At 41.3% G+C, this 22445-nt stretch overlaps 1 protein-coding gene across 6 annotated transcripts in view; it reads right to left on the bottom strand.

The window, feature by feature from the left end:
* The window catches only part of ECT2L (epithelial cell transforming 2 like), an 82612-nt gene extending 62287 nt beyond the window's left edge, over positions 1-20325 (bottom strand). For 5 of the 6 annotated variants that reach the window (XR_003590157.2, XR_009601532.1, XM_027972496.3 and 2 more), the window contains exons 1-4: positions 20259-20325; positions 7819-7900; positions 3177-3303; positions 1938-2050 (exon numbers count right to left, since the gene is read on the bottom strand). Coding sequence is in view for 3 of the 6 variants with exons in the window: in XM_027972496.3 (XP_027828297.2) it covers positions 1938-2050; positions 3177-3278 (215 nt within the window). In the remaining 3 variants the exon portion in view is untranslated. The remainder of the gene's footprint in view (positions 1-1937; positions 2051-3176; positions 3304-7818; positions 7901-20258) is intronic. The other variant, XM_012182978.4, reaches the window with a different exon arrangement.
* Between the last annotated feature and the right edge of the window lie 2120 nt (positions 20326-22445).

Raw genomic sequence — 22445 nt, 5'->3', positions numbered from 1 at the left:
AGAGAGACTTCATCCAGACTGTGGGGAATGAAATGACTGATGCTCACCAACAAAAAACACCACTGCAAATTAAAGATTCTGGTTTCAGGATGCCAAACTCAGAGACTAGAAATTGATATACAACTTCCCCTGAAGTCACTAGCCCAGAACATGTAATAACAGCTTCACGGGACTATGAAATACACACAGCTCTGCAGAAACTGCTGTCCAACAAAGCAGAGAAATTTCAGTGAACCGGTTAGTTCTATATCCCTGTCCTAGAAAAAGAATAATTCAGGTACCAGACAATGGATGAAGTTTCCAGTGAAAAAATGTCAGGCCTAATGTTAATGAGCCTCAAAATATACTACAAGATCACTAATGACCTCCAGTGGTTACGACTAAAATAGCTCACTTTGTGATGCATGAGGCTAGAACAGGAAGGCTCACAAAGCAATTATGGATATAAGGGTTTGGTCTATTATTTTCTTATCTTGAAAGCTGCAAAGCTGGAGCCAAAGGAAACCTAGCCAATGACTACCATAAGAATGTCCCTTCCCCCTGATTTTTAAGCATTGACTGAAGAGCCTCTTTATCGTGACCTGTCTTTGCAGCCTCTTTCAACACAGTCTGTTAATGGGAGAAGATGGCTGTCTCCCTCCAGTGACTCTTTCAGGGATAATCCATTATGGGCCCACGGATGCACAGAAAGCTGACAGCGGAGGTGAGTTCATAGGCAGAAGAGAAGAAATGGTTGATTGAAAGAAATGGGGCAGGCAGAAGGGTTAGAAAGAATGAGACACAGATGCTATAAACTAAAATTAGCCAGCTTGGTCTTACACAACTCTTAGGTACTTTTTGGTAACTACCTAAGAATTCCAAAGGTTGGCCTGTCCTCCCAACCTGACGAATTCATGTAGCCGCCTCTGTGGGCTTGATGAAATCCCAGCTCTCTGACCTTTGGGTGAAGGGTTCACTCAACTGAGAAATAACAGTGTTCCAGAAACAGGATTCTATCACTACCCTTGTTGTTGCCCTAAGGCTTTCAGAGATTCCGCAGGCAGACAAGGCCATATTTTGGAGGATGAATCCACCCTTATAAGCACCTACCAGCCTGGCTGGATTCTTCAGCCAGGTCCAGTGTGCCAGAGGGCGCTCTAGAATATCTTGGCCAGTCCACATATCTGAAAACCTTTAATTTCACCAAAGACAGGCCATTTCTAGCATTCATCCGGCAAGCTATGCCATGAGCTGCTCTGAGAAAAACTAATGTCTGATATTTGGTATGCTACTTAGCAATATATCTGGTAATAACTAAGACATTTTAACCTTTTCAATACAGTGGCTAGCTAACCAACCCAAGAGTACTAACTCTAGATTAGAACACTAGCTGCCCCTGGGTGTAATTGCAGTGAACACTTTCACATGTCACACCAGCCATGCTGGAGTATTTTAAAATAAATTACAGATATAATAGGATGTAAGGGAAACAATTAAAAACCAAGACTTATGGGTAATCAGTAATCACTTCTGTACAAGTCCTGCTATATTTCTAAATGTGGCTGCCATTGTCACTTCTCAGATATTTTTAGATCAATCTACTCATGTAACAAATATTTTGGAGCACCTACTTGAAATACCTTATCTGATAGTTTCAAGGAGAACTTAATATACTAAGAGATTGTTACAGATTCACTGGCTGAAGCTATTTATAACTTTTTGCAAAAGTTTTTTTTTGCAAAAACCAAATATCCCACTATGGTATGAAGGTGTTCAAGTTCCCTAAGGCTCCATTTCATCCTCAAAGAGGAAGCAGCACTAGAAAAGATTGTTTATAAACCTTGAAATATCGATTGTGTTGTTTTTCTCTAGGGAAAAGAGAAACTCTTTAAGGTTATATCATCATTGTATAATATTTTATTTTCTTTAAGATAATCACATCACTAGGCTACATTTACCTTAGTTGTGATTTAGTGCATCGTAAAAAAATCGTGAATAAGAATTCTTGACGTTGCTTATTAGTCCAGAGATCAAACCAGTGACTTATAAGAGCAACTCTTTCCTGAAAGAGCTACAAGTTGGGAGAGAAATGACATTTCAACATATTCTAAGTTGCTAAGCAAGACATAAGCAACCTAACAACCTCACAGCTAATATTTGCTTTGCATGTTACAGTTCATAAAGCCCTTTCACATTGTAGTAAGGGTCTTTCCCTTCAGCTTAAACTGCTTTTTATCCAGGGATGCAGGCAAGCCCAGGCTTGCTGGGTAAGCAGGTGGGAAAGGCTGGTGGGGACGTAATTATAGAGGCACCCAAGGAGGGCACAAGGAAGTAATGAATCCTCACTCTTGTTTCTACCTAAGCTAGTGTGGTCCGGAGAAACAGATCCCAGACATTTCATCTTGAAAATACATATCAGCTACTTGCTTAATTGTGAAAACAGGGCCATGTGGAGTAGGTGTGATTTTACCAAGCCAGAGTCCTCCATTTTTATTACATCCACCAAAATGAAAGTTAGTAAATATTACTGAATAAATAGCCTTTGTTAGGAGTGTCTCCACAAAAGACATACACCAGGACCAGTGTGCCCCCAAACCAGGACCTCAGTCCAGGTTGGCTTAGATGACAAATATAAACTCATTGCTTTTATTACTAGTCAGGTTTTGGTCCCAGCCCATCTGGTCTCTTTCCTTTGTGAAGGAGCCTGGGCCACGCTCGAGCTCTGAGCACCCAGGCAGCCTTCTCCATGGAGGTCTGGCAAAGCTGCCTGGGCCATTCACTGACTACCTCTCAAATTACCTTTCAGAGGGGGAATCCTCAGGCCCCAGGGAACTGTGCAGTAGACACAAGAGGGAAGAGAAAATTAAAGAAACACACACACTAATGCTCTCCACACCAAAACACCACCCTTACAGCAATCAGGGTGTGTCCTGGAGGTTTCTATTTTGTTTCCTGAGGTGTAAACAGGACAAAAGTGGGGGCAGGTCTTGTGCCTTCCATAAAACTGGAGTTGTGAACTGGGCTGAAGAGAGATTATTTTGGGGGAAGACAAATGTATGTTCATTTCTGTTTAAAGTGACACAAAAACTAAGTTCTTACAAGCATTTATTTTAAATATGGTAACAGGAGACCTAATATATCACAGTAAACGTCACCCTAGAATTTAATCCTATCTTATTCTAGAATATGTGACTTACCTGTCGATTTAATGACTTGTTGCTGAAAGGTGTCCAGGCACTGAATCTTGTGTGGAAGCTCTCCATTTCCAGGCTTTCCCTGGGAGAATTCCCAGCTGACATCTCAGCAAATTATTTTTGTCCAGTCCTAGAAAATGTACATTGATTTCAATAAATGCTTAAGATCACCTAGATCCAGTATATCAATGCTGTCCTCATAGGAATAATAGAATTATAGCAATTCACCTATATATATTTGTTTATATAAATATAATTAGAACTATATATATATGTCCATACAGATATGCACAGGGAGTTCATGAACTCTAAATCATTGAAATTATTCTCTCCTCAACCTCTTGCACTGAAATATGAATCCAAACCAGAGTTGTTTTTTACTTTGCTGGGAAACTGACTCAAAAATTAGAATGATTCTTTACTAGCCATGAATACTAACTTCTTTTTTCCCTGCAATCTGAAAGGCTCAAAGAGGATGCACCCCACCAGCCCCCTACCCCTATCCATCTTTCGAAGGCATAAGTCAGAGGATAAGGAGAGAAAAAATAGATTAATATATTAATGATCTATTGCTGCATGGAAAATTATCCTAAAATTTAACAGCTCAAAACAACTGTTATTATTATCTCAAAGTTCCTGCAGGTCAGAAATCCACACACAATCTAGTGGGGTATAGTATTTTTAAGGTACTAGATCTGCCATTACAAAATACCACAGATTGGGGTGGGGATGAGGCATGAACAACAGAAGTTTATTTTCTCACAGTTCTAGAGGCTGAAAGTCTACGATCTACATGCTGTTTCTGGCGAGGCCTCTCTTCCTGTCTGGCAGCAGCAGCCTTTCTGCTGTGTTCACACAAGGCCTTCATTCTGAGCACATATGGGTTTGGGGTGGGGGTGGGGGTGCACTCTGGTATCTCTTCCTCTTCTTATAAGGACATCAGTCCAATTGGATTAAGGCCTCCAACCTTATAAACTCTAACTTTTATTGCCTCTTTATAGGCTCCATCTCCAAATATAGTCACACTGGGGGTTGGGGCTTCAACATGTTGGTTTTGCGGGGACATAATTCAGTCCATAAGGGGTCCCTCTGCTTCACAGTCTCCCATAGGCTGCAATCAAGGTGTTGGCCAGGACTCCATCTTATCTGAAGGGTTTTTTTTAGCTTATTTGCCTGTGCCAGGTCTTCACTGTAGCATGTGGGATCTTTGATGCGGCATGGGGGATCTAGCTCCCTGACCAGGAATCAAACCCAGGCCCCCTGCATTGGGAGCATGGAGTAGCCCCTGGACCACCAGGGAAGTCCCTCATCTGAAGGATTTGTAGCTCATTCATGTGGCTGAAGCCAGGTTTCAGTTGCTCATGAGCTGTTGGGTGGAGAAATCCCTTGTTTTCCTTTCCACATGGGCTTCTCCATAGGGCAATTCACATGGCAGTTGGCTTCCATCAGACTAAGCAAATGAAAAAGCAAGAGAGGACACACAGAGGGAAGCACAGGTTCTTTGTAACCTCAGAAGCAGTATCCCATCACTTTTGCTCTATTAGGTAAAAGAAAGTAGCTAGGTCCAGGCCACATTCAAGGGGGGTGGGTTATACAAGAGTAATACAGTCTATCACAGTTAACACTTTGGGTCAACTTCCTTCCTTTCCTATGTGCAGAACATACTCATCCACTCCCTAAAACAGACAACCCTAAAGTTACATCTCAACAATATTTTCTATTTTTTTTCATCGATATTTTTAGCTTAGATTCCAGGAGATAGAAATGATTCATAACAATCATGACAGACCAAGATCTACTCTTGACCTACAGATCTCTGAACTAAAAAGAAAAGTTATCTGGCCTAGCCCATACACACAATACGCATGCATGCTCAGTCATGTCTGACTCTTTGTGACACTATGGACTGTAGCCCACCAGGCTCATCTGTCCATGGGATTTCCCAGGCAAGACTGCTGGAGTGGGTTTTCATTTCCTACTCCAGGGGATCTTCTTGAGCCAGGGATGGAACCCAGGTCTCCAGCATTGCAGGCAGATTCTTTACCACTGATCTACCTGGGAAGCCCCCATACATACAAGATACATATAAAATGGTAGAACAATAAAAGGATAATTTCAATAAGTATTCCCATTTGTAAAGGATAAGAATGGTATATAAAAGAGTTAATCCATAGCAATTCTGAGATCCTGCTGTAGAAGGCTGGATCTCGATGGTCATTTTTAGTCTCAATGACATTCTCTTTTAGACCATGTAGGTGACTCCTTTGACAATACTGATTTCTTAGTATTTATCTAAAATTATTTGAATTCAGGAAGTGCTATGTTCACAACTGTTTAGAGACTTGTCTCTGTCTTTCTGTATAGTCAAAACTGTGGTTTTTCTGATAGTCATGTACAGATGTGAGAGTTGGACAGTAAAGAAAGCTGAGGGCCAAAGAATTGATGCTTTTGAACTTTGGTGCTGAAGAAGACTCTTGAGAGTCCCTTGGACAGCAAGGAGATCAAACTAGTCAATCCTAAATTAAATAAATCCTGAATATTCACTGGAAGGGCTGATGCTGAAGTTGAAGCGCCTGTACTTTGGCCACCTGATGTGAAGAGCCAACTCACTGGAAAAGACCCTGATGCTGAGAAAGACTGAAGAAAGGAGAAGGGGGTAACAGAAGATGAAATGGTTGGATGGCATCCCTGACTCAATGGACATGAGTTTGAGCAAGCTCTGTGAGACAGTGAAGGATGGGGAAGCCTAGCATGCTACAGTTCATGGGGTCGCAAAAAGTCGGATACAACTTAGCCACTGAACAACAACTATGAGCCTAATCAGACTTTCCTTGGGAAGAACCAAACTCCAAGCCTCCTCTTCTTGAGATATGCTCCCAACTGTGAAAGTATTTGCTGGTACCACCTTATGGCACATTTTTCCCACTGCTTTTTCCTCCTGTCCTTCAGCTCTCTCCTAGGACTCAAGCTTGGCCAAAACTAACAAAACTCAGGCCCTGATGTCTCACTGCAAAAATTCATTAAGAGACAAAGCAATAAGAGGTGGATTTGTTAGGATCCAGAGAGAAGCCAATGGCACCCCACTCCAGTACTCTTGCCTAGAAAATCCCATGGATGGAGGAGCCTGGTGGGCTGCCATCTATGGGGTCGCACAGAGTCGGACACGACTGAACTGACTTAGCAGACCTTATTCCATTCAGAGATCCTAACAGTGGTGTGACAGCCATTTTCTTCTTGACTCGGTCTTGCTGCGATGCCGAGTTTTAAACAGCCTTTGTTTCTCAAAGGGTTTCGATATTGCTTCTCTGCTAGTTGAATGTGTGACTCAGTTGCACCTCCACTCAGTTCTGAGTTTTTTTGTTGTCTCTGAATTTCTTTTCATTTCTGCTTGCAAACCAAATTTTTTTCTTCTGAGTTCCTTTAATTCTGGTAGTATCTTGGCAAATGCAGCCAGTAATAACAGACTCATTATAATAAGTCATTTTCTACCTCTTTGCGTAAAGTATAAGCTTATTAGGTATATAATATGCTCTTTAAGCTATTCTAGAATATAGTTCTACAGATTTTTTTGGTGGCATGGATTGCTAACAGTCCAAGTTCCCAATAACAATTTCATGCTGCTATAGTGGATGTTAATGACACATAATTTGGAATATATTGATGCTGGTATGGCAGTACCCTACTCCTGGATCCAATATTTGTACCTACAAAACACTTAAGGAAAAAATATCAATTGAACTTGTTCAAGAGAATAGAAAATTGGGAATTATTTCCAAGTTCTTCTATGAAGTCAACATAATCTTAACACCAAAACCCAGCAAAGACCTTACAAGAGAGGAATATTATAGGTTTATTATCATAAACATAATCCTGAAACAAAAATCCTCATCAAAATATTAGAACACCAAACATACCAATATATGAAAAAGTTAACATATCACCACCAATTTGGACTGATTCTTGGAACATAAATTTAGTTTGATATTATAAAATCAATGTACTTATCATAGATAAAACAAAGGAGAAAATCATAAAAATCTCAGCAAATACAGAAAGTGCATTTTTCCCAGCTGTTCCATGTGGCATGCAGGATCTTAGTTCCTCAACCAGGAATCGAAACTGTGCCCCTGCAGTGGAAGCACAGAGCCCTAACCAGTGAACCACCAGGGAATTCCCCCAAAAGTGCATTTGATAAGCTCCAACTTCCATTCTTAACAACAATAAAAATCTTACCAATCTGGATGAACCTGGATGAAACTTTGGGTGTACTAGGATGGGGTAATTGTATTCTGCTTGTGAAAGGCATGTGAATCATGACCAGAGGGTGGGTCGTACATTGTCTGTAAGCTATGGCCAAGAATAATTTCTCTCATCCCAGTTCTTCCATCAAGAAGTAGAGTCTTATTGACCTTCTTCTTCTTATATCTGAACTAGCACTGCCTTATTTTAACCACTAGAATGTTGTGGAAGTGATGGTTAATGACTTCTGGTCCTAGGCCTTAAGACTTGCTTTCTCTTTTTGCACTCTTGAGATGTAGCTTCCATGTAAATGAGCTTAGGCTAGATTACTGAGTAAGGAAAGACCACATGAAAAGACAGAGGTTGAACCCAGCCCTCAGCTTTTCAGCCACCCAAGTCAGAGTACCTGGTGTGTGAATGAAGCCAACTCAGGTATTCCAGTTCCAATTGAGCTCCTAGGTAAATGCAACCATATGAATGACTCCAGCCTATAAAAGAAGAGGAGGTACAGTAGATAAGAATCTGCCTGCCAGTGCAGAGGATATGGGTTCGATCCTTGGTCTGGGAACATTCTACATGCTGCAGAGCAACTAAGCCTGTGTACCACAACTACTGAGCCCTCACTGCAAAGAAACTAAGCCTGTGTACCACAACTACTAAGCCCTCACTATAGAGCTCCAACTACTGAAGCCTGCGAGCTCTAGGGCCCAGAAGCCACAACTACTGAGCCTGTGCTGCAACTACTGAAGCCTGTGCACCTAGAGTCTGTGCTCTGCAACAAGAGAAACCACCACAATGAGAAGCCCATATACCATAATGAAGAGTAGCGCCCACTTGCCGCAAATAGAGAAAGCCCGAGTAGCAGTGAAGACCTAGCACAACCGAAAATAAATAATCATGAAAAAGAGGAAGTGTACATGCCAAGATGAATTGTGAACCCAGAAAATTGTGAAAGACAATGATTCCTGTTTCAAATTTGGGGATGCTTTGTTATCCAGCACAGACTGACAAAGCTGAGTGTTGGTGAACATCCAGAACTCTCATATACAGCTGGTGAAGGTATAAGTATTAGTATAAGTGCTTTGAAAAATTGTTTGGCATTATTTCCTAAAGTTGAAAATATGCAGAAAAACATGCACATATAAACCAAATATATCCACAAGAGTATTCATAGCTGCACTGGATAGCTCCAAACTGGAAACAACCCAAGCATCCCTCAGTAGTTGAATGGATAAATATATTGTCGTATATTCATGCCATAAAATACTATAGATCAATGAACAGACTGCTGTTAACACATCAATATGTACAAATCACACATCATAAGACATTAAAAAAAGGAAGCTGGGAACAAAATGATACATTTTGTATAGTCTCATTTATACAAAGTTCTACACTATAACGTTCAAAGTAAGGATAGTGGTTATCTTTAGTGGGGACTTTCCTGGTGGCTCAAACGGTAAAGCATCTATCTACAATGCAGGAGACCTGGGTTTGATTCCTGGGTCAGGAAGCTCCCTTGAAGAAGAAAATGGCAATCCCCCAGACATGACTGAGCGACTTCACTTTCCTTTCCTTTTCCTTTAGTGAGGAAAGAGATGGGAATGACTAGAAGGGATATGAGAAGGGATTTTGGTACTGATCGAAGAGTGGGACCCTAGGTGAATCCACTTCATAATTTATTGAGTATTTACCCTTAGGACTTACATATTTTTCTATCTTCTATTTTCAATTAAAAAGTTTTAAAAGAATAATATCAAACACTACTAATTCCCTAGGAAAAAAATAAAAGTACAACTGTAAAAAAAATATATTAGAAAACTTTACTGAAAAACAACTTTTAAAGAACTAAATAAATGGAGAGACATGTTTGATTCATGTATTTGAGATTCAGAAAAATGAAGAAACTAATTCATTCAAATTGATCTACAGATTCAATGGAATCTCAAAAATAAAATCCCAAAGAGATATTGTGGTGTGTGTGTGTGTGTGTAACTTGAAAAACTGAGTCTAAAATATTCATGGAAGTTTAAAGGACTAAAGTTGGGAATTCCCTGGCAGTCCAGTGGTTAGGACTCCACACTTTCACTGCTGTGGGCCTGGGTTCAGTCCCTTTTGGGGGAACTAAGCTCCCATAAGCCACGTGGCATGGCCAAGAAATAAAGGGCTAAAGTAGTCCAGATGGTCTGGAAGAGCAAGAGAAGAAGATGTGCTTCTAGATATCAAGACTTATAATAGGGAGGCATAAATAGGGAATTGGGGATTAACATACACACAATACTGTATATAAAATAGATATAGTATTTCTTATTGTAGCTATGAACCTACTGTATAGCACAAGAAACAATATTCACTATCTTTAAATAACCTATGGTGGGAAAGAACCTGAAAAAGAATGGTGGTGGTGGTGGTGTAGTTGCTAAGTTGTGTCCAACTCTTGTGACCCCATGGACTGTATCCTGACAGGTTCCTCTGTCCATGGAATTTTCCAGGCAAGAATACTGGAGTGGGTTGCTATTTCCTTCTCCAGGGGCTCTCCCCAACCCAGGGATCAAACCTGGTCTCCTGCATTGCAGGCAGATTATTTATTGACTGAGCCACAAGGGAAGCCCTTGTGGGGCTTTTTAAAAAATTAATTATAGTTGATGTACAAAGCTATGTTAGTTTCAGGTGTACAGCAAAGTTTTATATATATATATATATATATAAACTGTATCACAACTATGGGCTTCCCTGGTAGCTCAGACGGTAAAGAATCCGCCTGCAATGCAGGAGACTGCCTGCAACACAAGAGATGCAGGTTTGATCCCTGAGTCAGGAATATCCCCTAGAGAAGGAAATGGCTAATGGCTACCCACTCCATTAATCTTTCAGGGAAATCCCATGGACAGAGGAGCCTGGGGGCTACAGTCCATGGGGCTGCAAGAGTTGGACACAACTGAGTGACTAAATCACAATCACCACTACATCACAACTGTATCTTTTTTTTTTTTAAAGGATATATTGTATAGCATGAGGAATTACAGCCATTATCTTGTAATAACTTTTAATCAAGTATAATCTGTAAAACTGTTGAATCACTATGCTATACACCTGAAATGAAAACATTGCAAATCAACTATATTTCAATAAAAAATTAATCTATAAAAGACTTTATAAAGCTGCAGTAATACGATAACATGATATTAGCATGGGGACAGACAACTAATCATAAGAGCAGAAATAGCCTCATGTAAGTTACACACTTCTTAGATGACAAATCAAAGAGAAAGAGAGATTTTTTCATTTATAGAAAAATAGAATATCTGTTTTAAATAGGGAAAAGCATACCATACCACACACACATCAAAATCTGGAGGCTTTTTATATATAAAATCAATTACATATGGTTTGTGAGTGCCCAGAAGACAAAATTAAGAAAAATGGATGAGGTCAGAGGGATGGATTTTGGCTCAGTCTAAGTAGGAAAACAATCACTTCAGCAGCATTAGCTGTCCCGGGAGATTATGTCCATTACAGAAGGCATTAAAACACAAATTGGATGACTGCTTCTCAGGGAAATTATAGCTGAGGTTCAAGCGTCAGAAATGTTTAAGTTTCTAAGCAACCTCTGTTGCTATAAATACCAAGAAAAGAGGGAACAATGTGAATTTCTTTAGCCTGGAGTAGCTGAGGAAAATTTTTTGGCAAGTCAGAAAAATCTGAAAATAAGACAAACACTGGTGGTGCCTCTATACTTATTACACTTCAGTCGGATAGAAACATATTTTAAAAATGAGTATCTCAGAAGGGCATGCACCATATTAGGAAGGGCAGCATGACATGGTGAGCACCAAATTTGGACTCTTGCTCTGATCTCCCCCAGACTGAAGCTCTTAGAGGCTTCTCTGGTGGTCAAGTGGTTAGGACTCCTTGCTTCCCATTGAAGGGGGCATGGCTTTGATTCCTGGTCTGGTAACTAAGATCCCAAGTGCCATATGGATATAGCCAGAAGAAAAAAAGATTGACTCTTCACAGGTAATTTCATCTCTGAGCCTCAGTCTCATGTGTGAAGCAAGGTAGTGATGTGTCTTGGCAAACTACACTACAACAACGTTCAGATAAAAACCTCATGGCAATGTGGAAAATTAAAACCTCCCTCTGAATCAGCGTTAAATGAAAACAAATCTTTGGTTTCATACAATGCCCAGCTGTTGTTACGTGAAATGTCTCTAAGAGCCAACATAAGGGATTTTTATTTAGCAAGTCCTCAGAATTGTTATTATCCTCTGTGGTAAGGGATTTGCTGAATTACAAAATGAACGTAACACTGCAGAAAGAATAGTTACTATCTCTGCTGGTGGGCTTCAATATGTGGATATAGTATATGATTTGTAGATATAAATACAGACTCAGATGCAAATTCCCACAGGATTATATTCATTCTCTTAGATTAATATTGTACTTCATTGACTAGTTATTTGACTGAGGGAGAGACAGCATGCTGGCAATCACTACTTCTTTAAATGGAATGATTTCTTTTCATAGTCTAGCATTTAAAATCTCCCCAAGTAGTAGCTCCATAAGATATTAATAGGCATTTCCCAGAAAAAGAGGATATGTGGTTAAATATGCCTGGAAATTATTGATGGAACAAAATTTACTTTTTTTTTTTTTTTTCAGGATGTTTTAGAAATTTCGTATGTTGATGTCCATAGTCAGTCTCCAGGAGAAGGATATAATATGTAGCATTTCCCTTGTTCATTGTTATAGGAGCCTATCATGAAGAGTATTAGTTATCTGATGTGGGTAACATGGTGGGTATCTAGTGCTATGTAACAAATGGTCCCAAAACTTAGTTGCATTAAAAAAGCATTTATGTGACTTCCCTGGTAGGTCAGTGGCTAAGACTCTGACCTCCCAAGGCAGGCAGCCCAGGTTCGATCCCTGGTCAGGGAATTAGATCCCACAGGCCTCAACTAAAAAGTCACATGTACCAACTAAGAATGTGCATGCCACAACTAGAGTGAAGATCTTGGGTGCTGCAACCAAAAAATAAATAAAAATATATTTTTTTAAAAAAGCTTTTATTCTGTCATAGTTTCCATGAGTCAAGGGTCAAGCATGGCTTGCTTAACTAGGTTCTCTGGTTCAGGATCTCTCATAACCCAAGTGTCAGCTGGGGCTTTTGTCATTGCAAAGCTGAACTGTGGAAGGAGCCACTTCCAACCCCTGGTAGAAGGCTGTCAGCAAGATTCAGTTCCTCAGACTGTTGCAACAAGAGTTCCTTGTAGGTTGGAGGCTCCCCTTCCAGCTGAATTTTCCACAGCTTAGCTCACAAAATGGTAAGCAAGTGAGAGGGTAAGAGAGGGCAGGCAAGATGGAAGCCAGAGTCTGTGACAAAACCTCAGAAGGAATCTCAGAAGTAATACACCATCACTTTTGATTAGTCAGAGCAGGGGTCAGTAAACATGGTCAGCAGGCCGTATTTGGCCTACAGCCTATTTTTGTAAATAGTTTTATTGGAAGACAGCTAATCACGTTTATTTACATATTGGCTCTGGCGGCTTTTATAGTATAACAGCAGAATTGAGTATTTGGGAAAGAAACCGTGTGGCCTGCATAGCTAAAAATATTTACTACCAGGCCCTTTACAGAAAAAGTTTGGCAACGCCTGTATTAGAAACAATTCTAGCTCACACTTAAGGGGAGGAGTTTCACAAGGAGAGGAATACCAGGAGGCTGGGGTTGTAGGGACTCATTTTAGAAGTTGCCTATCACATAGTGCCTGCCAACAGGTAGAAAGGGTGAGTTGCCCAGTCATGTCCGACTTTTACAACCCCATGGACTGTAACCCACCAGGTTCTTCTGTCCATGGAATTCTCCAGGCAAGAATACTGGAGTGGGTTGCTCTTTCTGACTAGAGGGGATCTTCCCAACCCAGGGATCGAACCCACGTCTCTTATGTCTCCTGCATTGGCAAGTGGGTTCTTTACAACTAGCACCACCTTGGAAGCCTGCCAACTGTTAGGGACTTGATAAGTACTTGCTGAGTGAGTAAATGAGTAATTCTACCACATCTACCAATTTTCTAAAAGTTGCTAACCAAGAAAAAGCCCAATTCCTTCACTGATTATTAGGGTCTGACAATTGCTTTCCAGTACTGATTCCTAGAATGTCGATGTTCACTCTTATCAGATATCTCCTGTTTGACCACTTCCAATTTGCCTTGATTCATGGACCTAACATTCCAGGTTCCTATGCAATATTGCTCTTTACAGCATCGAACTTTGCTTCTATCACCAGTCACATCCACAGCTGGGTGTTGTTTTTGCTTTGGCTCCATCCCTTCATTCTTTCTGGAGTTATTTCTCCACTGATCTCCAGTAGCATACTGAGCACCTACCAACCTGGGGAGTTCATCTTTCAGTGTCCTATCTTTTTGACTTTTCATACTGTTCATGGGGTTCTCAAGACAAGAATACTGAAGTGGTTTGCCATTCCCTTCTCCAGTGAACCACATTCTGTCAGACCTCTCCACCATGACCTGTCTGTCTTGGGTGGCCCCACATGGCATGGCTTGGTTTCATTGAGTTAGACAAGGCTGTGGTCCATGTGATCAGATTGGCTAGTTGTTTGTGATTGTGGTTTCAGGCTGTCTGCCCTCTGATGCCCTCTCTCAGTGCCTACCATCTGACTTGGGTTTCTCTTACTTTGGACGTGGGGTATCTCTTCATGGCTGCTCCAGCAAAGCACAGCTGCTGCCCCTGACCTTGGGCACAGGGTAGCTCCTCTTGGAGGAATTCCTTAGAAGAAATGGAGTAGCCATCATAGTCAACAAAAGAGTCTGAAATGCAGTACTTGGATGCAATCTCAAAATGACAGAATGATCTCTGTTCATTTCCAAGGCAAACCATTCAATATCATGGTAATCCAAGTCTATGCCCTGATCAGAAACACTGCAGAAGCTGAAGTTGAACAGTTCTATGAAGACCTACAAGACTTTCTAGAATTAACACCCAAAAAAGATGTCCTTTTCATTATAGGGGACTGGAATGCAAAAGTAGGAAGTCAAGAAACACCTGGGGTAACAGGCAAATTTGGCCATGAAGTACAGAATGAAGCAGGGCAAAGGCTAATAGAGTTCTGCCAAGAGAACACACTGGTCACAGCAAACAGCCTCTTCCAACAACACAAGAGAAGACTCTACACATGCACATCACCAGATGGCCAACACCAAAATCAGATTTGATTATATTCTTTGCAGCCAAAGATGGAGAAGCTCTATACAGTCAGCAAAAACAAGACTGGGAGCTGACTGTGGCTCAGATCATGAACTCCTTATTGCCAAATTCAGACTGAAATCAAAGAAAGTGAAGAAAACCACTAGACCATTCAGGTATGACCTAAATCAAATCCCTTACAACTATACAGTGGAAGTGAGAAATAGATTTAAGGGACTAGATCTGATAGACAGAGTGCCTAATGAACTATGGACAGAGGTTCCTGACATTGTACAGGAGACAGGAATCAAGACCATCCCCAAGAAAAAGAAATGCAAAAAAGCAAAATGCCTGTCTGAGGAGGCCTTACAAATAGCTGTGAAAGAAGGGAAGTGAAAAGCAAAGGAGAAAAGGAAAGATATACCCATTTGAATGCAGAGTTCCAAAGAATAGCAAGGAGAGATAAGAAAGCCTTCCTCAGTGATCAATGCAAAGAAATAGAGGAAAACAATAGAATGGGAAAGACTAGAGATCTCGTCAAGAAAATCAGAGATACCAAGGGAACATTTCATGCAAAGATGGGCTCAATTAAGGACAGAAATGGTAGGGACCTAACGGAAGCAGAAGATATTAAGAAGAGGTGGCAAGAATACACAGGAGAACTGTACAAAAAAGAGCTTTACAACCCAGATAATCACAATGGTGTGATCACTCAACTAGAGCCAGACATCCTGGAATGTGAAGTCAAGTGGGCCTTAGGAAGCATCACTACAATCAAAGCTAGTGGAGGTGATGGAATTCCCATTGAGCTATTTCAAATCCTAAAAGATGATGCTGTGAAAGTACTGCACTCAATAGGCCAGCAAATTTGGAAAACTCAGCAGTGGCCACAGGACTGGAAAAGGTCAGTTTTCATTCCAATCCCAAAGAAAGGCAATGCCAAAGAATGCTCAAACTACCACACAATTGCACTCATCTCACACGCTAGTAAAGTGATGCTTAAAATTCTCCAAGCCAGGCTTCAGCAATACGTGAACTGTGAGCTCCCAGATGTTCAAGCTGGTTTTAGAAAAGGCAGAGGAACCAGAGATCAAATTGCCAACATCATCTGGATCATGGAAAAAGCAAGAGAGTTCCAGTAAAACATCTATTTCTGCTTTATTGACTATGCCAAAGCCTTTGACTGTGTGGATCACAACAAACTATGGAAAATTCTGAAAGAGATGGGAATACCAGACCACCTGACCTGCCTCTTGAGAAACCTGTATGCAGGTCAGGAAGCAACAGTTAGAACTGGACATGGAACAACAGACTGGTTCCAAATAAGAAAAGGAGTACGTCAAGGCGGTATATTGTCACCCTGCTTATTTAACTTATATGCAGAGCACATCATGAGAAATGCTGGGCTGGAGGAAGCACAAGCTGAAATCAAGATTTCTGGGAGAAATATCAATCACCTCAGATATGCAGATCACACCACCCTTATGGCAGAAAGTGAAGAAGAACTAAAGAGCCTCTTGATGAAAGTGAAAAAGGAGAGTTAAAAAGTTGGCTTAAAGCTCGACATTCATAAAACGAAGATCATGGCATCCGGTCCCATCACTTCATGGCAAATAGATGGGGAAGAGTGGACACAGTGGCTGACTTTATTTTTGGGGGCTCCAAAATCACTGCAGATGGTGATTGCAGCCATGAAATTAAAAGACACTTACTCCTTGGAAGGAAAGTTATGACCAAACTAGATAGCATAAAGAAAGCTGAGTACTGAAGAATTGATGCTTTTGAACTGTGGTGTTGGAGAAGACTCTTGAGAGTCCCTTGGACTGCAAGGAGATCCAACTAGTCCATCCTAAAGGAAATCTGTCCTGAATATTCATTGGAAGGACTGATGTTGAAGCTGAAACTCCAATAATTTGGCCACCTGATGCGAAGAGCTGACTCATTTGAAAAGACCCTGATGCTGGGAAGATTAAGGGCTGGAGAAGGGGAAGACAGAGGATAAGATGGTTGGATGGCATCACTGACTCAACGGACATGGGTTTGAGTGGACTCCGGGAGATGGTGATCAACAGGGAGGCCTGGCATGCTGCGGTTCATTGGGTCGCAAAGAGTCGGACACGACTGAGCAACTGAACTGACAATTGCATCACAACTGTAACAACATATCCACTTGTGTGATCTTATTAGTAATTTCCATCATTGGGTCGAGTTAGGTGGTAAAATAAGCTTACAATCAAATTCATATGAAGATGGCACAGACTTTTTTTTTATGACATCAGCAAACTGGAAGAAAGCATTTTTATTTGAGATGAGAATTCACTCTGGGAGCAAAAATAGATATTGTGAATTATAATACACAGTAGGGCAGCTGTTTACAAAAAAGCAGCTACAATATCTTCTAATACCAAGAGAGACTCGAAACCTGAGAACAAAATCAAATTCTCATCCACTTTTTCATCTTTTCTCAGTGTCTTTTCTCCAAAAGCCGAAACACTGTACCATAAAGATCTTCCTTGATCATTTAGGATCGCTCTTGTTTTTACACAAAGCAGTGTGTCACTCTTAGAAGAGGGAATGTCCTGCTGCTTCTTCACTTACAGCCTAGTTTTTCCACTGAATTGAAACTCCAGCATGGGTGACACAAAGTGGAGAACTCCTTCTTACCTCACTTGGTAAAAGAAGGGCTCTACATATTTCTAAAGTTTGATGGAAAAGGGGAGTAAAATAAGAGATCCTAGTCTGTCAGACTTTATGTTTTTGGGCTCCAAAAATCACTGCAGATGTTGATCACAGCCATGAAATTAAAAGACGCTTACTCCTTGGAATGAAAGTTATGACCAACCTAGACAGCATACTCAAAAGCAGAGACATCACTTTGCCAACAAAGGTCCATCTAGTTAAGGCTATGGTTTTTCCAGTAGTCATGTATGGATGTGAGAGATGAACTGTGAAGAAAGCTGAGTGCCGAAGAATTGATGCTTTTGAACTGTGGTGTTGGAGAAGACTCTTGAGAGCCCCTAGGACTGCAAGGAGATTCAACCAGTCCATTCTAAAGGAGATCAGTCCTGGGTGTTCTTTGGAAGGAATGATGCTAAAGCTGAAACTCCAGAACTTTTGCCACCTCATGCAAAGAGTTGACTCATTGGAAAAAGACTCTGATGCTGGGAGGGATTGGGGGCAGGAGGAGAAGGGTCAACAGAGGATGAGATGGCTGGATGGCATCACCGACTCGATGGACATGAGTTTGAGTAAACTTCGGGAGTTGGTGATGGTCAGGGAGGCCTGGTGTGCTGTGATTCATGGGGTCGCAAAGAGTCGGACACAACTAAGCTACTGAACTGAGTCTGTAGCTCTTCTTGTGTGTAACTGGATCCAACAAACATAATAAGTAACAAAATCAAAGTGGGGAGAGGAATATGTCATAAATGCTGTATTTACTATCCTTTTTTTTGAACAGCTACTCTGACTGGCACGGTGCTAGTCACTCTTTCCTATACATAAGCTCATATATTTCTCACATTCACCTTGAGAGTTTGATTACAGACAAGAAGAACAGGGTAAAGAAAATCAGCTATGGACACACAGGCAGTAATTGGCTATCAAATTTAAAGATTTTACTGGATTTTTCCTAATATGTGAGTGTAACTTTAATTTGATATATGACTACTATAATTTGGAAATATACTTTCTATTCCATGACTGACTATTCTTTATAACTGGCATATCAATTAGAAACTTAGCAATTGACACTGGTACCTCTATGCTTAGTGAAAGAAAAGGTGGTGATTCGAATGATAATCAAAGTCAGACTAAAGGGTGAGAGGGCTGGACAATCGCCAGTCCATACAGAGAGCTATAAATCATCACTGGGATAAATCAGAACCATGTTGTCCTTAACCATGTTTCCACAGGTGACTGGTTACACAGTTGGAGGAATGTAAATTACTCTGGTTCTGCTGCACAGGACAAGACACTGACTTGGAGTGGAAACTGGAAACAAAACATTGTTCCCTGGCACAGAGGTACCTACATTTGAGTAATTTGGCAATTCACACTGCAAGTTGTACAATGATTCATTTATTATCTAAATTTTAGTTCTTTAAATATGCCTCCTCTTGGGTTGTATGGTTCTAAAGACTGCAAAAAGAACACGTGTAGAGAAAAAGTGAGTGTGATTCATGAAAAAATAGAAATGAAAGGTAATTCTAGTTAAATGTCTAATATGCAGGGCATGTAAAAACAAGACACTTGAATGTCAACTTGTATATAATTTTTATTAAATGTACAAGTAAATGATGAAAATAACAGCATGTTTTGAGGAAATCTGCCCTATTAATAGCATAGAAGGGGATAGGAAATACCACACTTGTGAGCCAAAACTGCTGCTGCTCAGTGGCTTCAGTAGTGTCCTATGCTTTTCGACCCTATAGACTGTAGCCCGCCAGGCTCCTTTGTCCATGGGATCCTCCAGCAAGAATATGGGAGTGGGTTGCCATGTCCTCCCCTCCAGGGGATCTTCCCAACTCAGGGATTAAACCCACATCTCCTGAGTTGCAGGCAGATTCTTTACCCCTCAGCCACCAGGGAAACCCATGAGCCAAAACTGGACATATTCAAATGATGAATTTCCTCACTGATGGAGCAGTTTATAGTTATAAACGTTAAAATTATAACAAGAAGCAACTGTACTATTTAAATTCATTTGAGAAAAACAACCAATTATGGTTGTTCTAAAACTTTCAAGTCTCAATCCTTACTTTCTTTCATGGAAATAATGGTTTTTAGAGTACGATTTTTGGGTTCTTATGGTGCACAAAGGTCAAGATGGGCTTGAAAACAATTACACGGGTTGAGCTGCACTTGAATACAAGCGATGTCTGGATATTCTGTTCTGATATATGGCAAGATTTATTAATAAATAGAGCATAAGTACTTTTAAATGGAGAAGGAAATGGCAACCCACTCCAGTGTTCTTGCCTGGAGAATCCCAGGGACGGGGGAGCCTGGTGAGCTGCCGTCTATGGGGTCGCACAGAATCGGACACGACTGAAGCGACTTAGCAGCAGCAGCAGCAGCAAGTACTTTTAAAAGGATAAATATAAGTACCATGATTTGATCCCATTGACCTATTTAGGAATATAATCCTATTCATCAAATCTTAGCATATTAACTTTTCAGAGCTAGGCAGGTCTAACCATGAACTGTACTCGCAGGTTCTTTGTATTTCTCCTTTGCTACCCCACGCCCACCCCTTCCACTCTCCACATTTCTGACTCCGCGAGAGGAAGAGGGCGAGAACTAGCCAACGAAGGGTGGGAGTCGTGAGTGAGTTCAGAATCCTACGAAAATCAGTGTTTCCCGAAGTGCTAACGAACCTGACTTCATCTCTACCCCAAATGCGTGCTCTGCAGAAGCTAAGAGTTTACTGGCAACGGCCCAGTTCAAACTTGACCCTAGGCAGGGATAGTTTCATTCCTCCCAAGCGCCACTTCTGGGCGCTGGTTCCCCAAGGCTACGGAAGGGGAGCCCAGAGAGGGTGCACCTTAGGGTCTTCCCGAGGCTGCACCGGGAACTAAACCACCAAGGCGCTGGACCCCGAAGGCCCCAAGCAAAAGCTATGCGGCCCGGAAGCCAAGGGCTTTACCTCCAGGCGGTGGCGGAGAGACCCGGCTCCTGGCGGTTGCCTCCTCTTTGGATCGCGTGGAGGGGCTAGAGCAGTACGCAGGCGGCAGCCCGGGGAAGGGGCGGGTCGGCAGCGCGCCGTTTCCATAGCGTCCGGACAACACAGCCGCGCCCGGTCCCGCAGGCGGCTCTGCAGCACCGGCATGCACAACCCATAGCCGGGCCTGAGCGGCTGGAGGGACTGGGTCGCCAGCTGTCCCAGCTGGGGGACGAGAAGCCGGGAGGACAACACCCCCATCATCAGGGCTGCACTGGATTCTGGCCAAGTCGGCGATCCTGCTCCTTTGTCACCCTCCAGGGAGTTTGTGACAGGATCCCAGGAGTCGCTGTAGTCCTAGAAGCCCCTGAAGACAAGAGCAGAGGAGCCAAACCCCAACAGGAGACTTGGATACTGAAGCCAGTGTTTGCTTGGTCTCCAAGAAAGTCAGTAACTTTAAGGCTGTGTGATGCAAACGGTGGGATTTCTTAATCTTCAACAAATCCTCTGGTTATTTTAATACCTATTGCCAATTTTCACATTATACAAGAGGTACCAAAGCCCAAACAATATCCTTCTTGATAAATTTTTACTGATTCTGGTCAAAATGCCTTTAAGTATTTATTATGAAGCCTTTTTAAAAAAATGTGTAGATGAACAATTAACGCCAAGGAAAGATGTTCACAACATGAAAAATATGTTAGAAAACTATATGAATTGTGCCACCTAATTTTTGTAATTTTTCGAGTCCCCTGGTAGCTCAGATGGTAGAGAATCTGCCTGCAATCTGGGACACCTGAGTTGGATCCCTGGGTCCAGAAGATCCCAGGGAGAAGGGAACGGCTACCCACACCAGTATTCTTCCCTGGAGAATTTCACTGACAGAGAAGTCTGATGGGCTACAGTCCATGGGATCGCAAAGAGTCAGATACTACTGGGGGACTACACTTTCTTTCACTTTAATTTTTGTAAATAAATGTTTAAGAACTTTGGAAGTATGTGAACAAATATTAAATGGTTTGCTCTGGTAGTACTTTAAAAAAATCCAATTTTAAGTAAAAATTTTCTACAGTAAACGTGTTAAGTCGCTTCAGTTGCGTCCGACTCTTTGAGACCCTATGGACTGTAGCCCACCAGGCTCCTCAGTCCAAAGGATTCTCCAGGCCAGGATACTGAAGTGGGTTGCCATTTCCTTCTCCAGGGGATCTTCCCCGCCAAGGGATTGAACCTTGTCTCTTGCATCTCCTGCTTCTCTAGGACCGCCTGCATTAGTAGCTGGGTTCTTTACCACTAGCGCCACCTGGGAAGGTAAATACGTAACATCTGTATAATAAATAATATTTTATAATTAGGTTTTGTTCTAATCCAAGTACCTCATGTGTTTTTCCTGTTGTCTTTTAACATGTTTAAGTTGTGTGAAAGGATACAAATTAGATAAACTAAAAATTTGTCACCTGAGACCCACATGGAATTCCTTGACACAAAGGACAAATGAACCAACTAAACAAACAAGGTCAATCTACTGCTCTGTCACTAAGCCACAGGAAACAGCTTTTTCTTTACTGTCTCAGGACTCATCCAAGAAAAACATGTCAAATGACAGAGTTTCCTTTTGCTCTATCAGACCTAGGATGCTCTTTCCCCTGGAATCCCTATCTGCTAATCCCAACAGAAAAATTTTGAAGGTTGCATTTAATGTTCTGGTGACTTTCTCATTTTTAAAAGGGGTATTAAAAAGATGATTAGATAAACTGACCAAAATTCTTTCAACTCAGAATGCCAAAATTTACTGAAATTGAGATTTTTAAAAAATAGTATTCAGTGGGTCCCTGCCCTCCCCCATCTCCATTTAGGTGCTTGTTTCTGTGGCCTGGAAATAACGTAGAAGAAGCATGGGCCTATTCTACAAGGTGAAGGCAAGTGAGCTATAAGTGAATAAACAAAATATGGTATATCAATACAGTAGAATATGATTCAGCCAGGAAAAGAAGTATTGATACATGCTACCACATGGATGAAACTTGCAATCCTGAAAACATTATAGGAGTTAAAGAAGCCAGTCACAAAAGCTGTGTATGGTATAATTCTATTGATAGAAAATGTCCAGAATTGGCCAATCCATGCAAACAGAAAGTAGATTACTGTTGCCAAGTGCTGAGGGGTTTGGGAGAT

Source organism: Ovis aries, chromosome 8, assembly GCF_016772045.2.
Source record: "Ovis aries strain OAR_USU_Benz2616 breed Rambouillet chromosome 8, ARS-UI_Ramb_v3.0, whole genome shotgun sequence".
NCBI lineage: Eukaryota > Metazoa > Chordata > Mammalia > Artiodactyla > Bovidae > Ovis > Ovis aries.
This window is presented reverse-complemented; position numbering and strand designations above follow the sequence as displayed.